Raw genomic sequence first — 23,153 nt, 5'->3', positions numbered from 1 at the left:
CCAACTTTGGTAAATGGTAACAGTCGAATTTATGGCATGCAAGATAGTTAAATATTGTTACCAAACAGCCAAAACAGCGCCACCATAGCCCCCGCGACATCGGGGTTCCGTTGAACGCGGCTGCCGCAATGTTTACACAGGGTGGCCAGTTGCTCGGGAACTTTCAACGCCATGGCGAGTCACACTTCCTCGTTCTCTGTTGAAATGCATGTGTGGCTATAACAATTGGTTGCATCACACTTCCTCCTTTGACTCACCCCAAACCGTATTGTGGCTGCCTTGTCCCCGTAAAAAAGAAACAATCTCATAAAATGTTAGATGCGTTCTGCTCCAGGGGGAGCTTTTGGAAGGGGTTTGCGGTCACTCCGGGAGGGGCTGAGGCTTTTTTCCGCTCCCCAACTTTGGCGGATGCGGACGGATGGCCAGAGATGGGGCTGCACTGTGTGTGCATGTGCCTGCTTCACTTCATGCTCGCGGCTCAGCCGGGAGTGTGGGCTGCCCCAACTGTCCTTCCCGGCACACCGGTCTCTGCTCAGTACGCACCCCGGGCTCGGGTGCCTTTCTTTTTTTTTCTCACATCGACTGCCGTTAAAGGCAGAGAAGGGGAAAACTGTCCTCTATTTTCATGGATCTTTTCCTTCCTCATTTTCTTAGGGGCGAAAAAAAAAAACCCGACCTCTTGTTTTTTGCAGAGTGACGTCTTAAGAACTTCATGCAAAGTGCTTGGGTCTGTAGCAAAGGAGAACTAGTCCAAGGCCCGCCGGACAGCATTTCTTTAAGGATATTAAAAAGAAAAATAGCAAAGTGTGTGTCTTTGACCTTTTGCTCATATGCACATTTTTTCAAATGTTCCTTTCGCTTTTGTTTCCCCTCCATTACTCTTTGCTATTACATTCTCACCCGCTGCGAAGTTTGGCGGTGATGTATGTAAAGTGATGTTGCGTTGACATTATTGCCTTGCGTCAGAAAGGAAAACGTAAAAGTGAATATAGAATGTTATGCCAGCAAGCCAAAATCCTGCCCTAAGCACGCGACCCCCATTTCATGCACTACCTCACTTTATTCTTTATACTGTGCATTTTTTTTTTTACAAATTTTGATTTAAAACTGCTGACCTATTTAAGCCATGTGCTTTTGACATGAGTTACTCCCGCCCTCAGCCCCTTAAAAGGAGATCACCTCTCACAACTTTACATGCAAAGTGTGCATGTTGACAACTTGGGGTGACGTAAGGTTCTTTTTTATGACCCAGATGCCAGAGGCGATAAACACCCATCCTGTACCAGAGGCGCAACTAGAGCCAAATTTCGGGGGGGCTAAGAAAAAATTTCGGGGGGGGCCTGAACTTTTAATCCCTAGGCAGTGTGGAGCTGCAGGGGTTCTTAGAAGGGGTGAAACAACTGCAAGGCCTAATTAACATTCAAATGGTCTTTTAAAGACCTGTGAAAAGTTCGGGTGCGGCTCTGTGTGTGCCCGGGATCTGTCTCATCCCGTGCTGCCACACACGACGACGGGGGGGGGGCTGAAGCCCGGTGAGTCCAATGGGTGTTGCGCGCCTGTCCTGTACCCATGGTGTTTCTGTTTCTCCTGTAAAGGGGACGGCCCCTATGCAAATGCAGATGAGTGCACTCTGCCCCAGAGTGACCCGCGGCTCTCAGCAAAGACCGCATGATGGGAGGCACTTACTTCCAGTACCCGCATCACTGTGCATTATGTGGCAAAAAAGACAAACTCCCCTGCTGGTGCTCACACCCATCATCTGCCCTGATTCCACCATAAGGTTAGAGTTGTTTGGAGAAACATGTATTTCACCTACACCATTGATGTACTCTAGGCATCCTGCACTGCTATGCATTCCTTTATGGAGCAAACAGGATTTCTCAATTTTCGAAACAAATGAAAATTATTAACTGTTTTTGTCCTGGGTGCCTTTTGCTACAGAATTGTAGCTAAATTGTGTTGTAAAGATGTTCCTGAGTTCAATGGTACTCGTTTTTTAATAAACCAGATTGTATTGATCTTTTAACCTAACAAAACAACATAGCATCCAATACATATAATTGTCTGCTAGGCGAGGGTTTTTCCTCTTATGCTGTACAACCATCGCTCAGTCATTGTTAAGTTCATAGTATTTCCACCAACGTCCCCAAATCTTAACATTTTTACAAGGATTGAGATATATATATATTTCCATTCAGTGCAGTCAAACAGCAGCTCCACGGTACTAGCTTTCCTGCCGGCAATTTAGAACATAAGAGCTCGGCATCTTAATTAATCATAATCTCCCCTCAGTTTTCACTCTTGATCCCCTAACATCCAGCCGCATATTTCTCTGTCTCTCTTCCACCTTTCACGGAGGAGGGCGGACCTATTTCCTCCCATTATTCTTCTCATGGAATTCTGCATCCCACATGCCTGCTTATAACAAGCATTTGCAATGCAATAGGTCTCGCATTACTGAATGTTTGAGCTATTGGTGTTACATTATTATTAGCAAAGCCAAAAGCTCAAACTTTAATAATGCGAGACCTATTGCATTGCAAATGCTTGTTTATGATTAGCGCATGTCCACACAGAACTAACAAGATTTGTTCCATAATACTGACATCAATGTGAACCATAATACTCCCAGTTCTGGTGTTAGAATAAGAAATTTCATTTAATCATGTTTTGTGTAGATGAAATGAAGTGCTTTTTAGATTAGCACGTGTCCAATTAAAACATAAACGATTAGTGCCAGCCGATGCTTTTGGTGTTGAGATTATGATAGGAAACCAATCATTTTATGAACAACCAGACATGTTCAATCACTTTTTATCAGTCTTTGTTCTGTTCTTACCCTTGAGGGTAAGGTAGGCAACCGCGCCCTCCTGTCACGCCCTCTGTCATATTTCCTTCTACCCCGGTCTACCTTGAAATACTGTACCCAGTCCCTCTCCCAGCTCAGGTATTTCTCCTTGGCTGTAGTCCCACTCACAACCTCCTGAAGATGTTTGTCAAACAGCTGGTGTCTCCCTCATATACTCGTTCTTGAAATGTTCTGATTTTATTTTTAAAGTATTCCAGGTCTAAGGATAAGATGCTGACCTTCACAGCACATATTAATCCAACACATCCTTGCAGTTTTTTGTGTGCAAAACAGTAGTCTTTATTTTCCGCTTGCATCCTAAAAATTATCTAAAATACGCCATGGATTTTACAGACTTTTAAAAACCTCTTGAGGTATTTGTATGCCTTTACATGGATTTCGGCACTGTGTACAGTGTAATGATCCCATCTGTGAACACTAGCGTTCAAATACTGTACACATGGGTATTGTAAAATATATGCATGAGTATGAATAACTGAAAAGCTGCATTTCCTATATCATAAATTTTTTTCTTTTGGCCTTATTTGGGCAGATATCTAGTTTACTTTTTTTGCATTCTTTTTTATTTACTTTTCCTTATCTTCTTAGTCAGCTATCTTTTGTGTGTTTTTTCACTTCATTGAGAACCGCTTTTGTTTCTCATACCTGCTTAGCTTTTAACTGAGTTTCCTAAATGCCATTTATGTTTCCTAGGTAGAATGTTTTAAGTTGATTAACACTGATGAATTGGCGACCGATATAAGTGATATACATATTTAGTGAGACAGCACCATCTAGTGCTGCTAAAAATGTTCGCAGGTTTGGATCCCTGCTCACAATGAATTCGCGACAACATATCCGAGAGTTTCTCTTCTGTAGTGCAATAAACCTGCAATCTATAAACAAAGGGAAGATATTACCGTTTATATATATCGAATTATCCAGCCAGCGTATAGACCCACTTAGGGTTCAAAAAAAGACGATTATTGAAAATTATATGCAGAAGCAGTTACTATTCTGAAGAACTACAACGCAGTCTATTCTGCTATATTTATCAATGGTTTAGATTTCAGTGCATGCTACAGTAACAAAGGGCGCTTATGAATTTTGTGTACATGTTTTAATGTATATACCTATAACTCATTCCAGTAAGATCGTGTTTCACTTTCATATGTACTCTTGAAAACAACGGCAGAGAGGACCACACACATTTTTGCATTTAACACATACAATTACATGCTTTTTGTAATGTTGAATTATATCCGTCCTCAGTGGAAAATATATGGTTCGTTGTTCCAAAGACAAACTTTAATAATGCATGTGTTTTCAGTTTTTCCATATGTTCATTTGCCCAATTGCACCCTAGTCACCAGCAAGCTGGACTATAGAAACACCCTCTATGCCGGGATCACCAAGCAACTCAATAGAAGACTATGGACCATCCAGATATCTGCAGCCAGACTCATCCTCAACCTTCCACACAGAACTCACATTGCACTGCACCTCTGAGAACTACACTGGCTTCCAAATCACAAGGTGCCCAGTTCAAACTCCACTCATAACATATTCAAGGCAGTCCACAAGTCAGGCCTCATTGCTTTAACTGTCACATTTCCTTCTACCACCCACCCAGACACCTCCGCTCTGTAGGGCTCCTACTCGACAACATCATGTGCATAAAAAGAACCAGATCAGGAGCACACAAGTTCCCTTATATCACTCCTAAAGTGTGGAACGACCTCTCTCTACATTACAGCTCCTCCTCTTGAATTCCACAAGAAGCCGAATACCTGTCTTTTCAATTAACCAACCTAACAAAGGTAGGGCTAGGCACACCCACCTGCTCAGCGCCATGAGACCCTTGCAGGTGATAGAGCACTTTACAAGTACACATAACAGTTAATATATGGGATTACTGTGTAAATTTAACACAGACAACTGAGGCAGTACTACTTTTGTGGCACATGAAACGTGTGTACACGAGTGCAGAGCATACATGCGAAGCTCTGTTCATCAAGTGTGAAGGGGCAGGTGTTGTCTTGTGTGAAACTGGACACCCCATGAAATGCGGTATTCCACCAATATGAAGGTCAATAGTATCAACATGCATATATATCAGCTTTGCAATAGGTACATATTAAAGCTTAGATAATGTGACACAACCTAAAGAGGCTGCAGAGGGAACTCATGCATTCCTGGGATTTCGGCTAACCTTAACTCCTGGAAAATATTTATGGTATCCCTGGCAGCCTATTTGCCCCTGGGCTTAATCTGCATGGAGTAAAACTCCATAAAGGAATCTACGGCCACATGTATTAATATTAATGATTGTGCATACCAAATTGCACATTTTTGCAATTCACTATTTGGTAATCACAAACACTAATATTCTAAAGTGTATTTTACACTTTTGCGATTCCTAGTGGGTCGGAAATAGACCTACCTCATGAATATTAATGAGATAGATTTCCATACATGCGCTGATTCTCAAGGTAAGTAAAAGTTGTTCTTGGAGCTTACTAGTTCTTCCCACAAGGTTTCTGTCTTCTAATACCCCAAAGATAATCAGTGATAGGCTTACCTCTAGTCTTCTTTCCATGAGGATAGTCAATACCTTACTTATATCCTGCCAACGAGATTGAATTTCTGAGCATTGCCAGAACATGTGAACATCATCTGCTTTCTCCTCATCACACTGCGGGCAGTGCTCATTTTCCTCTCCAATTTTAGACAATTTCAAGGGGGACCAATATACCCTATGGTAAGTAAAAAGATGGTTCTTTCTTAATAGGGCATATCTGACAAAAGACCAAAGAGTAGCCATCGATACTTGCCACAAAGATGGTATATCAACTGCAGGAACTTCCTTCCATCTTTCTTCTGGTAGGGTGTTAGGGCCATCTCCTGGTGGATCAGCTTCCAGTACTTTGTCGAAATCTCTTTTTTATTTTGCGCGTTGGTATCGCAGATTTATTTCCCCCAGTCCATGGCGAGACCTGCATCCAGTTGTTCACGAGCCCAGCTTGCTAATTGTAAATATTTAAACCTTGACAGCGTATTATTTGTTTCTTAGGCAAGGAGGTCCCATGAAATTGCATTCTCTTCCCCTAGCAGCTGGCCTCAATAAGTGGTGTTGCCAGTGAGTCCACTAGGGGGTTTCACCCATACCTCCCTCTTGCCAGAACAGCCGCTAAACATATTAGTAGACTAGACTGCTTAAGTGGGTCACCGAAAAGTATAAAAACTTGGGAGCCTCTTGTCGCATATATGTTGGAATAAGCACATACATAGTACTCACAGGAATTGATCCAATGATTAAGACACTCGCCTCCAGAGAGAGCTTGGGCGGGTGATCCCATTACCATTCGCAACTGGAGCAGGAAGGCACATAAGGAGTAAATTTTTCCGGCAGGCTGCGGGCTTGAGGCTCTAGAATCATATAACACCTGATTACATTCCTTTGCAAGTTGTCACATATGGGGACTTATAAAAATTAAAAAAAAAGAATATTAATGATATAGGTCTCAGTTTGCGATTCATTGGGAATCACGAAATCACAGGCCTGGTGGCCTGCTGGGGTCAGCAGTCTGGCATGTCTGTGATTGCTTTTAAATGAAGCAAACTTTTATTTTTTGAAATGCACCCCTCTTTCCTTAAAGGAAAATGGGATGCGTTTGAAACAAAAAATTGAAAGTTTTCTTTTCATTTTTTAAAAGTAGGCAGTGGTCTTTGAGACTGCTGCCTGGGCTTAAAAATAATTTTCCAACCATTTTTAAAGGGGGAGGGGACTCTTGGGGACCCCTTCCCATTTTCAATGAGTTATCACCGACTTCAAGTTGGTGGAAAAATGCTGTTTTGTGACCGCATTTCGATCACAAAACATTCGTACATACCAATGGAAATTGGTATTTGGAAGGGACGCCCTAAACATGGGCCTTCCAAATACCAAATCACAAACACAAATTGCAATTCAACAACGTGATACCAAATTGCAATTTTGGTTTTGTACATTTGTTAAAGCATTTTTGCGATCAGAAATGGCCGGTCAGCCGTTTCCGACTGCAAAAATGCTTCGTACATGTGGCCCCTTGCCTCGGAAACCATGAATGCTTCACTAGTATCTGCACATCTAGATTGATATTGCTTAACGCTTCAACACTTTGAAGACTTGAGAAGTTTTAATGAAGTTTAGCACTGAATGTGCCGTTGTACTTTCCTATGGGAAATGGCATTGTTCTTTTGACACTAGTGGTGTAAGACTACAGTAATTTTCATTGATATGCAAAATTAGATAACATGTGGACGCGCTTCCCTGGAGCGCTACATCAGTGTGTTTAGTTGCAGTATTCCACAGCAATTGATCTTGCCTTTACCCCTCTGTTTACTCTCCGGATTAGGATATCGATCTGGTATGATGGCAGTCTGGAAATTCTCAATATCACAAAGCTTGATGAAGGCAGCTACGCATGTTTTGCAGAAAATGACCGAGGGAAAGCTAACAGTACTGGCACCCTTTCTGTCACAGGTACGTCGTTTGTTTTTAATTCCTCTTGAATTAAATCAAAGTAACCTTTTATCTTACGCCTTGGTGTTATCGTCAATTGCGAAAACGTCGTATTGTTAAGGAGGCAGCCTTGTTGGATCCCTGACAATCAGGATTTTCCAAAAGTCATGACTGGCTTCGTGAACATTAAAGGTCATGTTTTAAACATGCCTGATGAAGGTTGACAGTTGTCCTAAATGTTACTCTGAGTTGGCGCAGCTACAACCATTTTTGTTAATACCGACCTGTTTGTTCTTTTATGCCTTTTATTGCACTGTTATGTCTCAAATTGTTCACATCGTTCAACTAGAACTGATTATCGTAAAATTCATGAATACTCACTTGTGTTCTATTCCATTAGTTTTGTGTATGGCTTTCATTGAAAGTCATAAAAGTAATTTGCTGGATTAAAATCTAGTTATTCACTGCTATAAATATCACAACAGTGTAAAACAAAGGTCTCACTTCTCCCCATGATCCGCAGTCTCACCTTCGTTTGTAGTTATCAGAGTGAGGCAACCAAATCGCAGGTGGCCTCACCAACCTTTCTACTGCCCCTCCTGGGACTTCACAGACCTGAGGGAAGCGAAAAACCTGGGTGGTGCGCAGTGCTCAATTTCAGCCTGTGATATCCAGTGCTCAAAACTGGCCTTTAAATATCAACATCGGCGCTTGTGACAGTCTGTCGCAGGGTGGCGTTGTATGGCTAATTTAGAGATGATCACTACAACAGTTTAAATATTAATTAAATATACATTAAAAATGACTATTACCTGCCGCCCAAATGATTCTTATAGTTTGAGGGGCATGAAATGACATGAATTGTCATGGTTGTTTAAGGGTGATGGTTAGTAGTTGTGCTGTCACTATGATTGGCAGTATGGCAGGGGCAATGTGTGGTGCAAGCTGCAGTGGCCTCCTGACAAGAGCCCTGGCACTTATTGTATTACAAAGTAAGCACTGTAAAAGGTGCTGTGCCTGCACCAACCACACATATTTACATATCAGTACATGTTTTTGTAGACAGCTCTCAAAGTGAAAAACATGCCGCGCTGAACCACTGTTAGTGCGATGAATGAATCAAACACCCTTGTATATTGCAATAGTTGCTCCCAGAGGAGCATCCAGTGCTGTGAGCTGGAGGAAGAAAACAAGTGGCTTAAAGATTGCACAGATGTGTTTTTAGGTTTCTCTTAAATATGTCCACAGTAGGAGCCTGTTTTAGGGAAGGAGGTAAGGTGTTTTAAGCCTTTGCCGCTAGGAAGGAAAAGAGGTGACCTCCCTTCCTAGTCATAATAATCTTGGGGATTTGCAGGAGGCGTAAAGAGTCTGAGCGCAGTGTGAATGTTGGTGTGTGTTAGACCTGATTTTTCAGTGTGTTTATCCCCAGACTTTTTTGCTCTTTGCCTCCTGTTTTTGACCATGTTTTGCTTGGTTTTAAGACTCTGGGCATTTTACCACTGCTGATCACTGCTAAAGTGCATATGATCTTTGTGTAAATTGTAATTATAGATTGGTGTTTCCATGATTGGCTTGTTTGACTTACTGCTCAGTCCCTAGTACAGTGCACCATGTGTGCCCAGGACCTGTAAGTCAAAGGCTGCTAGAGGGCCTATAGCACTGAGTGTGCCACCCACACAAGTAGCCTTGAAAACGTTTCTCAGCCCTACCATTGCAGTGTCTGTGTGCAGTTTAGTACTGCCAGGTCGACATGGCAAGTGCAGCCACTTACAGGCCCTGTCCTCCCCTTTTCTGACATGTCGTACATCCCTAAGGTAGGTCCAAGGTACCCCTGTGGGCACAGTGCAGTGTCTGTAAAAGGTAGGACATGTGTTGATGTGTGTAACATGTCCTGATAGTGAAAAACGGGGAAATTCGTTTTACTCTATTAAATGGCATCTTTCACTTAAGATAGAATGGGAGTATATTTATAACATCTTATAAATATACTTTTCCATTGGGCCAACAAAGGAAGGTAAAATTTACTATGCCTGAACTCAGAATATAAAGATTCATCTATTAGTAAGGATGATTTTTATATTCTGGGTTTGAAAATACCACTTTTAGAAAGTGGGTATTTTCTTGCTGAACTGGCGTGGCAATGTGAGCTTAAGATCGATAATGGATTCAAACCAGATCAGTACTAGGGGTGGGTATCTAAAAAGTTTCAGCGCTCCATCCATCATCTCCTTGTGTTTGCTTTGTTCGCCCTATGGGGCCGATTATGATCGCGGTTTTCCCGCATCCTCCGAGCCGGCGGTGGCTTCCGGGAAAACCGCTGGGGAGCCTCCAAAGACCCACTGCCAAATTAGGATGGCTGGTGGGTCTTGAATTCCGTCCACAGCTTTTCCGCCGCGGTCGCCTTCCGACCGCGGCGGAAAAGCACTAACATGGCTGGCGGTGTCTATCAGACACCGCCAGCCATATTAGGATGGAGGGAATCACATGCTTTTCCGCGGCTGCTTTTCCGCCGTGGAAAAGCATACGGACATTCACTTCGGGGGCCCGTTGCGGGCCCCCTGGGTGAAGGGGGTGGGGGGTGCACATGGAGGTACCCCCCTGCCTTTGCATGCACGAAGCGGCAGGCACCGCGCGGTGCCTGCCGCTTTGTGCATGCAAATGCACTGCTTTCATTTTTTACATTGCGGCGGGTGCTGCTTCTAGCAGCACCCACCGCAATGTAAAAAATACCGGATGTGACCACCGGGGTGGCGGTCACATCCTAATTGCCATGGAGGGACCGCCGCTGCCCATGCGGATGATCACTCTTACTCAGGGGTGCGTCCGTCCGCCATCATAATAGGGCCCTAAGTTGGCAGGGTATGCCCAGACGTGGGTCCCTTGCTCACTTTGCCACGGGATTCAAGCTAGTCTGGCTGATGAGGGGTGTTACCCCAAAACCAGTCCCAGGAATCTTGTTTCCAGTCCAGGGAAGACCTGGCTTGGCAGTTCGGGCTGGACTGTTCTCATGAGGCACAGGGCCAAGATTGATTTGCATATAGCTGGGTCTGAACTGGGCTGGCGAAGTGAGCTAAAGAACGATGATCAATTCAACCCAGATCTGTGAATGGGGGTGAATGTCTGAAAAGTTTCAGAGCTCCGTCCATCATCTCCTTGTTTTTGCTAATTTCTTGCTTAGCCATCCGGTGTGCCTCTGCTAGGTTTGTGTATTGAGTATCTGGCTGCCACTGGGGGGGTTGAGGTGTGTTGTGCCTTTCCTGTACGAGTCAGGTTTGGCTGAATAGACCTGGGCAGCATTTAGAGTAGGGGAGGAGATTTCCATTCACCTGAAAGGGCCTGGTTTGCCTTATACAATGCTGTATCCACCTCCTGCTGGGAAGCTGTACCTGCTCGGACAGAACTGATTTGGACTGAACACAGAGCCTCTCTGCCACAAGAGAACAAAGTGAAATGCTGTATAAATTTTGGGGCACAGACCCCAGAACATTAGAATACTTCTGGACTCAAGAGGAAGCTCTGCCAAGGAGTAGAGCTGGGAAAGCTGATGAAGTACTGCCCCTTTGCTGTGTGCTGTTTAGATTGGCAATAGTTGCTGGTTCTGCCAAGGAGAGGACAAATACTTGTTGTGCGTGCTGTGTATCCTGCTTGAAGAAGATCTCCAAGGGCTTGAAGTAGAGCTTGCCTTCTGTTCTGAAGTCTCAGGGATACAAAAACGTCACCACCAGCTGCCCTGAACTTCCTTGCTGAGAGTTCTGACATGCCAAGAGGTACCTGTTGCTGAGTTGGGCCTCTGCAGGTTGTTCCTGCTGTTCGGAACTGTAAAAGAGACAGGTGACACTTCTGCACATGTTTCAGACGCATCGTCATCATGCTGCTGAAGAAACTGAGTGCCTGCCTGCGGCTGGAGAAATCGCTGCACGCTGAATCACGTGCAATGATCTCCGAAGTCCGAGATCACCGCACCGATTCCGATGCAGGCCCTGCTCTCCGGCTGCAAGAATCAACGCATTGTGGGACCTCGGCTGGAGAGATGCATCGTTGTTGCTCCCACCACCACATTGAGAACCGAGGATCTCCGATCCCCATGCATCGCACGGGGCACCAAATGTACAAAGACACTTGGGACACAGTAAGAAACCGATGCAACACCTCCCCACACAGTAAGAAACCAATGCATCACAGTAGCAAAGTCATCCTGTGCCCTGGGCACCCCTCAACCTTTTGGTGACTGGAACTGGTGGTAACTCACTCTGACTGACCCTGGGCTCTGTTTAACCAGGCCCAGGGCCAGCTCCAAGCTAAAATGAACACCTTAGAATACAGTTAAGACACCCAACATACACTAGGGTACACTATGGTATGGTGGGGTACCCCTGTAATTGGCATGACCTACTCCATAAGCCCCTAGTATGTAATAGGGCAGATGATTGAAACTACCTAGAAGTCTCCATTATCCTGGGGCATGGCAGTTTAGAGGCCAGCAGATTTTTTGCACCAGCATGTGTGCAGTGCTGAAGCCTGAGGTCAGTTTTAAAGCAGCACTGGTTGCCAGGACAGCTTTTAAACCTTAAATTGTGCCCAAGCTCGACTTTGGGGGTAGGGGCCCTTAAAAAAATGAAAATCCTACCATGTTATTTCATATTAGAGACCCCCAGGGTCACCACTAGGTATCACAGGGGTGGGGGGTCAGTTATCTATAAGTTACGCCCTTATAAAATGAGTTTTTATATGCCTGGGTAAAGTGACATTTTGCATTTCACTTCCCACATTGTATTAAAGAGCTGCTCAAATTCGACTTTAATGCTATAAGAAGTGGGTATGCAGGAACTGCAATATTTCTGCAGATTCAGAACCCCTGAGGTCTCCCCTAGTTGCCCAGGGGGTGGGGATCCTGTAGAAATTAGGGAAATACTTATAAAATATGGTTTTTTATGCCCTGGTGCTAGAAAAGTGGCCCAAGTAATTTTCCCCATTGCAAACCCCATGGCCCATAGGCTAACATGGTAGGAAGTTATTGATTAATAAATATTGATAGTAAAGGACTAGCCGGACTATTCAAAGACTTCCCAGAATGGTAGTAGTAAATCCAACAATATGATATTTTTGAATTTCTCCTAAAGTGTACATACAAGAAGTTTTAAGATTTTCTTGTTTGTAAGTCCAAATTCAGCTTTTCAGTGGTCTGCCCTGATTGGTCAGAGTTAAGTGGATTAGTCAGGCTGCTTTGAAGAGGTGATAAAGAACCCCTCTGCTTGGAGTGCAGTCTGCTGGTCTATAGGAATGCCAGGCCAGGGAGTGGAGTCGTAAACCATCATCTTCAAAGGCAGAGGGGAGGCCTGGGTTTCAGTTTCAATCTGACACTCTTGACCCAGAGTAAGGGCTAGGCTTTAGGCAGGTATGTGCACATGGTAGGGGGAGAGTCCATGGAAATAAGCCATCCCAGGGGGTGTGTTTAGCCAGCTCTTAACTCCTTGCTGGAAAATCAGCCATTATGGATTTGGAGGAATGATGCACTCTGGAAGAAACTAATGCCACACTCTACAGGATGTAGTCCTAACTATGAGGAGTTGCCCTGCTCTCATTAGTCAGAGGTGACCTGGTGCTTGACCCAGAGCATTTTGAATAAGTATCTGAGAGGGGCAGAGCCCTCCAGATCTGCTGCTTGAAACTGAATGAAGCAAGAAGTGCCCTGCTGAAAAGATTTTGCTGTGCAAGGAACTCTAAGGCCTGACCTCTGAAGCCTGCACCAAGTGAAACTGCAGCCTTGTGGATTACCTTGCTGCAAAAGGACTCAGTAGCCTCCCTGCAAGCTACAGGTTAACAGAGCTCACCTCGTCTGCCCCACAAAGAATTCAAAGCCTGGAGTAACAGTGGATTTGTAAGGGTTTTGTTCAAGTGGATTGCGGAATTGAAGTTTCACGCTTTCAAGAACCCTCTTGGAGATTCGAGAACCTTGGATTGTGTGTTGGATACTTTGGGACGCGCAAGCAGAACTCCAGGAAGGTGTTCTAACTCGACCCTGCTTGCTGAAGAAGGCGGCCCACCACAGTGGTGAGAAAATTCTGCAGAACAATTTATAAAGGTGTGTCCCTGACAGAGAAAACGAAATGACTAAAAGGGGCACTGTTGGTTTCTAAGCACTAAAAAGTGACTAATCTTTAAAAACTCATATCTCTGGTTCCCTACAGTGGATTTTTTTAGTTTTGGTTTCATTTAAAAAATAGAATTATTACCGGTTTGTATTAATTGGTGTTGGATATTTATTTTGTGTTGTGTCTTAATTATTTACTGAAATGGTGTTTTTAAATGCTTTACATGCCTGTCTTTGAAGTTAAGCCTGTCTGCTCGCAGCCATGTTACCAAGGGTTGAGCATAGGAATAATTTTCTAAGACCTATGCTGGGTCCTATCATGTGATAGTGGCCTTATTGCCAGTGGCAGACCTACATTTGCCCCTACCAATAACCCACTTTCCGAAGATCACCTCCCCTGCGTGACAGTAAGGAACCGACGCATCACCTCCCCTGGAGTAAGGAACCGTCGCATTACCTTCCCTGCGGCTGTTTTGTTTATGATTGTGAAGCATCCAAGGTAGTTTGTGTTGAAAGTGTCCCATCTATAGTTTGCTATGGACAGAACATTTTTTGCCTTCTAAGAAGTACATTTTTTATCACTGTATTGTGGATTTTTGGCATTTTGGTCTTGTTTGGTTTAGATGAAGATTACTTTTTTTCCTAAACTGGTGTGGTGTCCATCTGTAGTGTTTTCAATCAATCAGACATTTGTAAAGCGCGCTACTCACCCGTAAGGGTCTCAAGGCGCTGGGGGAGGGAGCAGCTACTGATCAAACAGCTAGGTCTTGAGGAGTCTCCTGAAGGTCAGCAGGTCCTGGGTCTGTCGTAGTTGGATGGGGAGGGTGTTCCATGTCATTGCCGTGAGGTGGGAGAAGGATCTGCCGATGGTGGTTGTTCGGTGGATTTGTGGAATGGTCACTGTATTACTGTGTGTATGCCCAAATGCTTTACACACTGTCTCTGAGATAAGCCTGTCTGCTCATGCCATGCTATCAAGGGGGTGAACAGGGGTTATTTTCGAAGAGTGTCCCCTATACCCTGACTAGGAAGAAGGGTCCATACTTGGATAAAGGTGCAAAGCATTGCCAACTAGAGACCCCGATTTCTAACAGGGTGTATACCTTAAAGCACACCTGGAGGTAGGCCCTGAAAAAAGTAAGCAGGGACTTGTAAAGAATTCTCTTCTCAAACCAGTGTAGATTCCTAACGGACTGGCTCAGTGAGCGTCTGCTGGGCAGGTTGATAATGAGCTTCACCACAGCATTCTGAACCCTCTGTAATCTGTTGATTAATCTGGCTGGAGTCCACAGATAAAGAGTGTTCGAGTAACCCAACCTCTAGGTAACCAGAACATAGTCTTCCTGGAGAGCTTCAGAAGATATTTTATGTCAGATCGTAATGATTTTATCATGTCAAAGCACGTGCCTACCAATGCCTGAATCTGGTTCCAAATACAAATCTTGATCGAAACTTAACTCTCATGTTCCTCACTACTGTGGATTTGGGCCATGGTCCTACCCCAGAGGCTCCCTACATTATGTTTGGCCTCAGGGGATGGAGTCCGTGGGGCCCATTAGGGCACAGAGAGAGGTTCACGCGCTCTCCACCCCTATTATTAATTAATTTGCCCACTAACAATATTTTCTTGAACCTGCTGATGGGGTGGATGGGGCCAGTACTGGCTGGGGGTGGGGGGTGGGGGGTTGCCAGCATGGGATGGTGTCCCTGTGATCAATAGTGGCTTGATGAGGGGAGCCTTGAACACCCCCTCCACGTTTTAAAAACAAAGGGCTCCGAGAGATTTAGTCCCTAGGGCCAATAATGGATTGGGATGGATGACCACATGACCCCCTCCCCCAGCCGAACAGTTGGCTGCCTGCGAGGGGTTTGGACTCAGGGTCTGGTACATGGCAGGGTTTGGCTGTCTGCAAGGGGTTGGTAACAGGGTCTGGCCACAGGCCAGGCACTGCAGCCAACCACACACTGCGCACAGCTGAAGGCAGTAGCGGCCCGTGGAGGGAGTTCCGTGGGTCGGAAAGGCAGGACCGGGCAAGGTGGGGGGGGGTAGCAAACACCGGAATATGGAAGATCGGAGGTATGTAAACAATTACATTTTAAAAAACGAATTTCGCAGCGCGCGCTTCATCGCATTTTGCAATGCAGGGTGCGCAACGAAATTTGTTTTATTTATTTAATTGTTTACATACCTCCGATTACCCATATTCCGGTGTTTACTACCCCCCCCCCCCCCCCCCGCCCTGCCTTTCCGCCTCACGGAACTCGCTCCATGGGCCACTACAGGCTGAAGGCCGTGTGGAACAAGAGGTAGCTTGACTGCGAGGATTAGCCATGGGATCTGGCCGAGAAATCTCACCAAAAACTTTACTTGCAGGTATTTATAAATTGAGATATACTACATCAAGTGCAGCTTGTTACAGTCACTGAAAAAGCAATCTAATAGTCTTTTCTGATCCTTGTATGCATTGCGCTTCCACTACAGGAACCCTGAGTTTAGTTATCACTGCCTTAGGTGAACTGAGGCTGTGTTACACACACAGCCGCACATTTCGGGGCATTTATTTAAGAAGCCCTAAAATCACTGTCTAATGTACTTTCTGCACCCGGTCCCGCAGGCACAATTTGTGCACAGAGAGAAGATGCATGTGTTTAAACCATTTCGCACACATGCTTTTGATTTTCACATATCCATATTCCTTTTCTGAATTTCTTCATGTTTAAAATTCACTTTTTCTGTTCTGCCGCAGCAAAGTTGTGGAAGGTTCACAAATCAGACCCACAGCACCTTATTGATGATTCCAGTTCCGTTGTATTTGTAGTTTAAGGATTGCAACTGAAACACACGCCTTCATTTTGCATGTGAAAAAGAGGGCATCACTATAACATGTTTTGGGTACAAACAGGTAGATGGTGTTCCTCGCACAGGGCCATGACATGTATCACCCATGCGCACACCAATAAAATGCAATCCCCCTTTTCTTCCATTTTACAGCTGCCACCAAGATAACTCTTGCACCGTCTAATGTTGATGTCACCGTTAGCGAGAATGCGACCATGCAGTGCCACGCATCTCACGATCCTTCCTTGGACCTTACATTTATTTGGTCTCAAAATGGAAACATAATTGATTTTGCCAGAGACAGCGAACATTATGACAGAAATTTCAAGGTAAGTGTTGCATTTTAGTTTTTTTTGTTATAAAATACATTCCACAACAAGTAAATGTGTATTTCCTGTTGTGATTTCTCTCCATAATTGTGTCAGGCAGTGAGACTCTTAATATAATAATTTGTAGAGTTTATTTCAGTCCTTTGCACCTATAAACAATGTTTTAGCATATGTAAAGTTATCCTCGTGTGATACTGTGCCACCAGGACAATATTGCCTGTCAAAGCCATTTGATAATTATCCATATAGGAGTAACTTCATGTGAAATTTAGGATCATGCCCTATAAACAGCCAACCATCAGCCCTTGTAGATCCGAAATTATTCTCAGGGGTGACCACAGGACACATTACTACACAGCCTAGTGGTGAATTGGGAAACTTTCCTTCGGCAGAGGGCAAAGTTTTACAACTTTTTTCAATTCACTGAGCCATGGTTTAGTGCCCTGGCCCCCCTCTGATGATGATTAGTTTCTTCTGGATGTCCCATGGGAGGACTTCATGAAAGAAACAGCATGTGGCGTTCCTGCGATCACCCAGTAAAAAGTGACAGGAATAACAACCAGAAAGGAAAGGCGGGGCGGGGGGCCGGGGCGGGGCGCACCGGCCCCCACCCGCCCCAGGTCCCCTGGTGACCCGGAAGTTATTGAGTCACTTCTGGGTCACGATGGGAACAAAGGCCAGGCCGGTTAGATCCGGCCTGGCCTACGAAGGGTTAAAAGGCCGTGCAGTGCGGGAGTCGGCCTCTTTGACTCCTGGGCGCCACGGCCTGCCCCTTCTAGCCTCTAGGAGGCTGTAATAAATTTTCCCACCCACCATCCCCTGAAGCAGATGATTGTTACTCTGTGTTATGAAGATTTTCACAATTTTGTTACAAGTGTTTATGGACGACAAAAGTGTCTGAATAATACGTTTTTGTTCCTTAGAACTTTCTCTCATTTTTCAGGTCATCAATCGTCGTATTTATTGCTATGCCTTGGTCAGGCGGTAAGGTCATGATTGGTGAGCAGTTAATTTAAGGTCGTTGGGGGACGGCGCCATTCTCGAATGGGGTCGCCCAAAGGGAGAGGCAAGTGGTCTCTCGTGGAACTCCAGGGGCAGGTACAGCCTGTTGGGTTCATGGGTGCGGGGGAGTGAGTCACGCTTTCTCTAGGCTGGTTAGCCACCCCGCACGTGCACAATGATGCCAGTAAACGGCACACAGATGCAAGGCCCCCCCCTTTAAATGGAGTTAATAGGGCAAACGGGGGTAACCGGGGGAAGAAGTACCCTTCCAGTAAATGGGCCCCCTGCGCATGCGCCCTTCGACGGAAGGGCGTGGTTAGTCGGGCGTACCGGGGTAACCGGTGGGTGAAATACCCTCCCTTTAAACGGGCCTTCTGCGCATTCGCACTCCTTTCAGGAGGGCGTGGTTTAGTTAGGATCTGACACCAGTTATTGACCTTGCCGTAGGCCCTAATAGGTACACAGAAAATCAATATTGTATGTGGTTGATACGTTAGTCTCGGATAGGAAATACCTTGCATTAGAAGTATGTTAAGGTTAGCCATCTGATATCTGTATATATCAATTGTAAACATTTTCTGCGTAATTGTGTAAATATTGTTTATTTCAATTTTGATTTATTTTGTATCTTTTAATAAATACGACCGGGGGGTCGAAAGATGCCCCACCTTCCAAAGAAATCCCTCTCATGTCCTGTTATTAAATGTTGGTTAACGGAGTGGTGGGGGTCCTCCGGCAGTCCATAGCCTTATGCTGCTGCGAGCAGAGTGGATAAGTAGCATCAAAGGGGCATGCTGGGACAGCAAATTGCCTTTGAAAACGTGTTATTGGGGCATAACACGAGTCAGAGACAAGACTTCTAGGGACTCATGCACTGGGGGAATGAGTGGCTTTGCACAGGGTGGAAGCCGGCCGAAAGGAGGGAACGGGAGACAGCCGCCAAGTGATGCCAATACACCCTTTGTCCTGGGCTGCCCCTCAAAACAACAGGAACATTTCCCTCTGCTGTGGGGGGATAGCTGAAGCTGTTGGTTTTAGTGTTTTTTAGACTTCACAAACAAAAAATCTTTGGAAGGTTGAAGAAAAGAAAAAAATATGCTAATGAGATGATTTCAACACTTGCCAAACTCCGCCTAGATATCACGGAAATCCTTGCAACGCTTCTGCCATTTGCAACAGGTTTTGTTATGATAAGCTTTTGATGAAATGGAGAGTTGTCAGTCTTCGCAATACCTCTTTGGAGAAGAAAAATCAGTTCCAGGTTAGTTCAAAATGACATTTTCCCCCGTCTACATCAGAGCGAATAATATTGTACAGGAGCATGGGCGACTTGGGAAGAGGCCTGCTATCCCTAACTGCCAAAGTTATTACTGAATGTATATATATCGATATACTATACCGAAGTACTTTCGTTATGACGGATTAAACAATATTGTATAAGCTATGTCAATCCACACTGGATCATGAACAAAGATGTCCATGTATTTTAACTGTGCCCGACAACTGTATTATGGAATGTATATATGTCTATATGCTAAACTGAAGTATGAAACATTAACAACTGATGAAACTCTACTGTAAAGCGCTCTGACACCCTACGCTGGGTCTTGTTCGCGCTATAGAAAACTCTAAATAAATAAATAAAATAAATAAAAAGTTGAAGTTGGGCATATACGCAACCATATTGACTAGTTTTGTCTGTATACAATTCCATAATTTTTAACATAATTTAACGTAAGAAAAATCAAGCACGCTTTAAGGGTCACAAGCGCAAGGCATTTAAATAAGCAGCAGAACATTAACTGCTTTTAAATTGGAAACGAATATGTGTTTGTTCAAATCATTTCCAACCTTTTCGCCTTTGCTTACCTTTAATTTGTGCCATGAAGGCAATCCGCCGTAATTAATAGTTGTTTTGTGTGAGTACTTTGAACATTTTGCATATCCATGCAAGGCTTGTGTCCCAAACAATGAAAAACATAAACAAGGATTTTACAACAGTTGAATTTTTTTTCTGCTATGCAAATCGCCCATCTGTCAATTTATTATCTAACAGAGATCAATATTGCTTAATTAAATACTTAATTTTTTTCCCTGTCGTGTTTTTTTGTATCTTGTACTAATTTGCCAGACTCGCTCAGTTTATCATTTCCCAAGCTTCAATGGTTTGAGCATTACAGGCTAAATAAATATTTTTGTAGTTTCTCAATTTGAGAGCATTTTCTAAAAATGTAAATCTCATCTCGCCTTATCTATTACATACCTGTAACAGCTGACACACCTTTTTTCTCACAAAGCTTTTCATCCTTAGTTGGGCAGGACGAATGCCTATGTGTACGTCTTACTCGTTAATCAAAATGAAATAAAAATATGCTTAACATCATCCCTAATCGTATACTTGAGGTGGATCAGGGCAAGGATAGTTATTATTATGGATATAGAGCTGTACCTGGAAATAATGCACTACTATTTTACTTCTCTGCGTATTGTGAGATGCATAAAGTGCATGCCTGCAAGTGATACCAGCAGAGTGCACAGTGGTTAGCTGTGCATCGGTAAAAATCCATTACCCACTTATTAATGGAATGCTGCTTTTCCCAGAACTCATTGCTGCTATCGAAGTGCCTAGTAATAAAATATATACTGGGATATAAAAATTCTATACAAAGGGCGTGGCAGGTCAGCATGGACCCTAAACCTGTTCATCGAGGGCAAGGCACAGGAAAGCTTTGAGGGCACGGTAGAAAGGCACATGTGACATTTCAGACGGGCGAAAATGAAAAAAAAAAGGATCACAACTGTTAAATGATGGTGAGCTTGTTGTGATCACTGCAATAAAGCTATGGTAAACTTCTAGTATTTTTATCACGTTCTTGCCTTCAGACTCTTTTATCTCTTTTAATTTGAAAATGTGACGTTTTAGGCACATGCAGGTGTGGTAGTATCATGCCTGCTTCCTTCTCAGGCTGATATATTTTTGTTGTTTATTATGGTCAATGCCATGTTAATATGCTTACAGTATAGTTGTCAGGGTTCACACTCCGCAGAATCAGGATGCAGCAAAAATGGTCCATCTCCCGACCACACTAACACTCTGATGATATATATATATATATATATATATATATACAGAGTATTTGAGTGATCAGGCGAGGGAAGGATAGGAAGGGAACAGCGGGGAAAAGGGTCCTGAAATGACAAGACATACATTAATATCCATACACATAGGAAATGCTACACTCATATGATCTCGCTAATATATTATATGCACCTTGAGGAATCACCCAGAATCTTCGTGCTCAGTCATCCTATAACAAAGGCTCTCTTGGGTTTCAAATGACCTATGTGAAGAGAGCACACAAGAATCAATATGATGCATTTCTGGAATACCACAGTATGTACACGTAAAACCTTCCCCCTCTCTGGTACCTCTAGCAAAGAATCGATGCTTCCCCACAGTTCGTAAAAAGAACTCCAAAAAAGAAACAACACACCAGGATAGTGTTCCAACACCAATGTCCCTTTCCTTCCTTCTGATAGAAGTCACTAGGGGGGTGTAAGGTTACGTCACCTATATTGAAAACCCCCTTATGTTCATTGCCTGTACTGCGTGTCACAATGTTCTCCAAAAACTGCAAGGTGTAGCAGTTGCCACCGCTTTCCGCTTTGGCACTTGTAATCCACTGACAGGTGTAAGATGAAAAGTAAATCCAAGGAAATAACCCTTTCCTTCTTCGTAACGGAAATGCGTGGTCTCACCTTTAAACGTATTACTTTATCGTTATGGTTTGTGATGGTGATACATGGCCAAACTATACCACTGTACTCTGCCACACACACAAGCCGTATTCCAAGACTTTGTGATGGCAGTACATGGAATTCACCACTGTACTCCGCCACCTAATCACCTCCTTTGCAGAAGCCTCTGCAAAGCACTCAACAACAAAACAGAGTTCGTAAATGTACACTTCCTTAAGGACAGCGCTGCTCCACTTACTGTGTAAACTTCTCTGGGCAAGGACGTGTAGACCCAGATGGCATCTACTGGAAAAGGCGAGCTTGAGCCCAAGCATGCCGGTGCTGGTGACCCGCTTGAACTCAGCCAAGAACGAACAAACCGGAAACTGTAAAAATTACGCACGACGTAGCGTGCGTCTTACTGGATTATATAACGGACTCCCGACCCATGGCATCATGGGAATTGTAGTTTATGGGAACCAGCTAGGCGCGGTATGCTAGAACCTGACAGCAGGCCCTCCCGCCAAGCATCTCCTAGGACCTGGCTTGGCCGGAAACCTACGATGGAAAGTGTTCACAGCCGTTGGAGCATGCACATTCTGCCAAGGTTCCCACGAATTGTTCTCCACAGAATACCCTTTCCAAGAAATCAGATACCATAACACACCCCTACAAAACTTGGAGTCCGGGATACACTTGACTTCATACTCCAACACACCTTCCCGTACCACTGGCAGGGGCATCCTTCTTCGGGAAGCAAGTGATGGCTTAAGTAGATGACAATAGAACACTGGGTGAATGCGCAATGAACCAGGCAACTTTAGCTTGTAAGCCACAGGATTGATTTGCTTCACAATCCGATATGGCCCAATGAATCAAGGATGGAATATACTGCGGAGTTTGAATCTAATGTTCTTGGTTGATAACCATACATGATCCCCCACCTTGTACTGTGGACCATCGATTCGGTGGCGGTCCTCCCATTGTTTGTACACCAGCTTCGCTTTCAATAAGTGTGTTCTCACTCCATGATGAACCCTTTGTAACCGCTTTACTAGAGCCATCACCGATGGCTGATTCTTGACAGCCTCAGGGATGTGGATAGGCAAAGTAGCAGGGTCAAACCCATAATTGTCTTTTAGTGCCAGGCATTATTATAAGCCAATTCAGCCAACCACAGTAGTTCCACCCACGATTCTTGGGCCTCCTTAGCATAGCACCTGAGATACTTTTTCAAAGTCAGATTTAAACGTTCTGTATGGCCATCTGTCTGTGGATGAAAGCTATTCGAAAGAGCAGATTCTATATTCAAGGCTTGGCACCCCATTTTCCAAAAACTAGCTATGAATTGTGGACCTCTGTCCGAAACGATCACTTCTGGAACCCCATGTAGTCTGATAATGTTACTCGCTAAAAGGTGTACCGTTTGTCCCACTGTGGGAAGTGTTTTACAAGGGATGAAATGCCCCATTTTAGTTAGACTATCGATCACTACCAGTATGGCTGAGTAGCCCTGATCGGTAGGGAGCCCTGTCACAAAATCCAAACTGATGTTTTTTCCTGACATTTTCCCCGTTTGCTCTTGCACATTCCTCACATCGTGACACCCACACAGAAACATCTTTAGTCAAAGTTTTCCCCCAGAAATGTCTTTGCAATTATTGCACGGTTTTTCTAATGCCCGGATGACCTGCCATAGGGATAACATGACACCACTCAAAAGCCTTCTTTTGCAACTCAGCTGTGGGCAGGTACAGCTTGGAATGATAAAATGGCAGACCATGCTTCACTGATCTATTCAC

The 23,153-nt window shown here is 44.2% G+C and overlaps 1 protein-coding gene across 1 annotated transcript in view; it reads left to right on the top strand.

The window, feature by feature from the left end:
* Window positions 1-23,153, top strand: part of CNTN1 (contactin 1) — a 664,003-nt gene that overhangs the window by 215,259 nt on the left and 425,591 nt on the right. Inside the window, exons 12-13 of the mRNA XM_078674301.1 lie at window positions 7,246-7,373; window positions 16,436-16,611. Of these exons, the coding sequence (XP_078530427.1) occupies window positions 7,246-7,373; window positions 16,436-16,611 (304 nt within the window). The remainder of the gene's footprint in view (window positions 1-7,245; window positions 7,374-16,435; window positions 16,612-23,153) is intronic.

This window comes from Lissotriton helveticus, chromosome 1_1 (assembly GCF_964261635.1).
Source record: "Lissotriton helveticus chromosome 1_1, aLisHel1.1, whole genome shotgun sequence".
Lineage (NCBI taxonomy): Eukaryota > Metazoa > Chordata > Amphibia > Caudata > Salamandridae > Lissotriton > Lissotriton helveticus.
The sequence above is the reverse complement of the archived record's forward strand: the minus strand, read 5'-3'. Positions and strand labels throughout refer to the sequence as shown.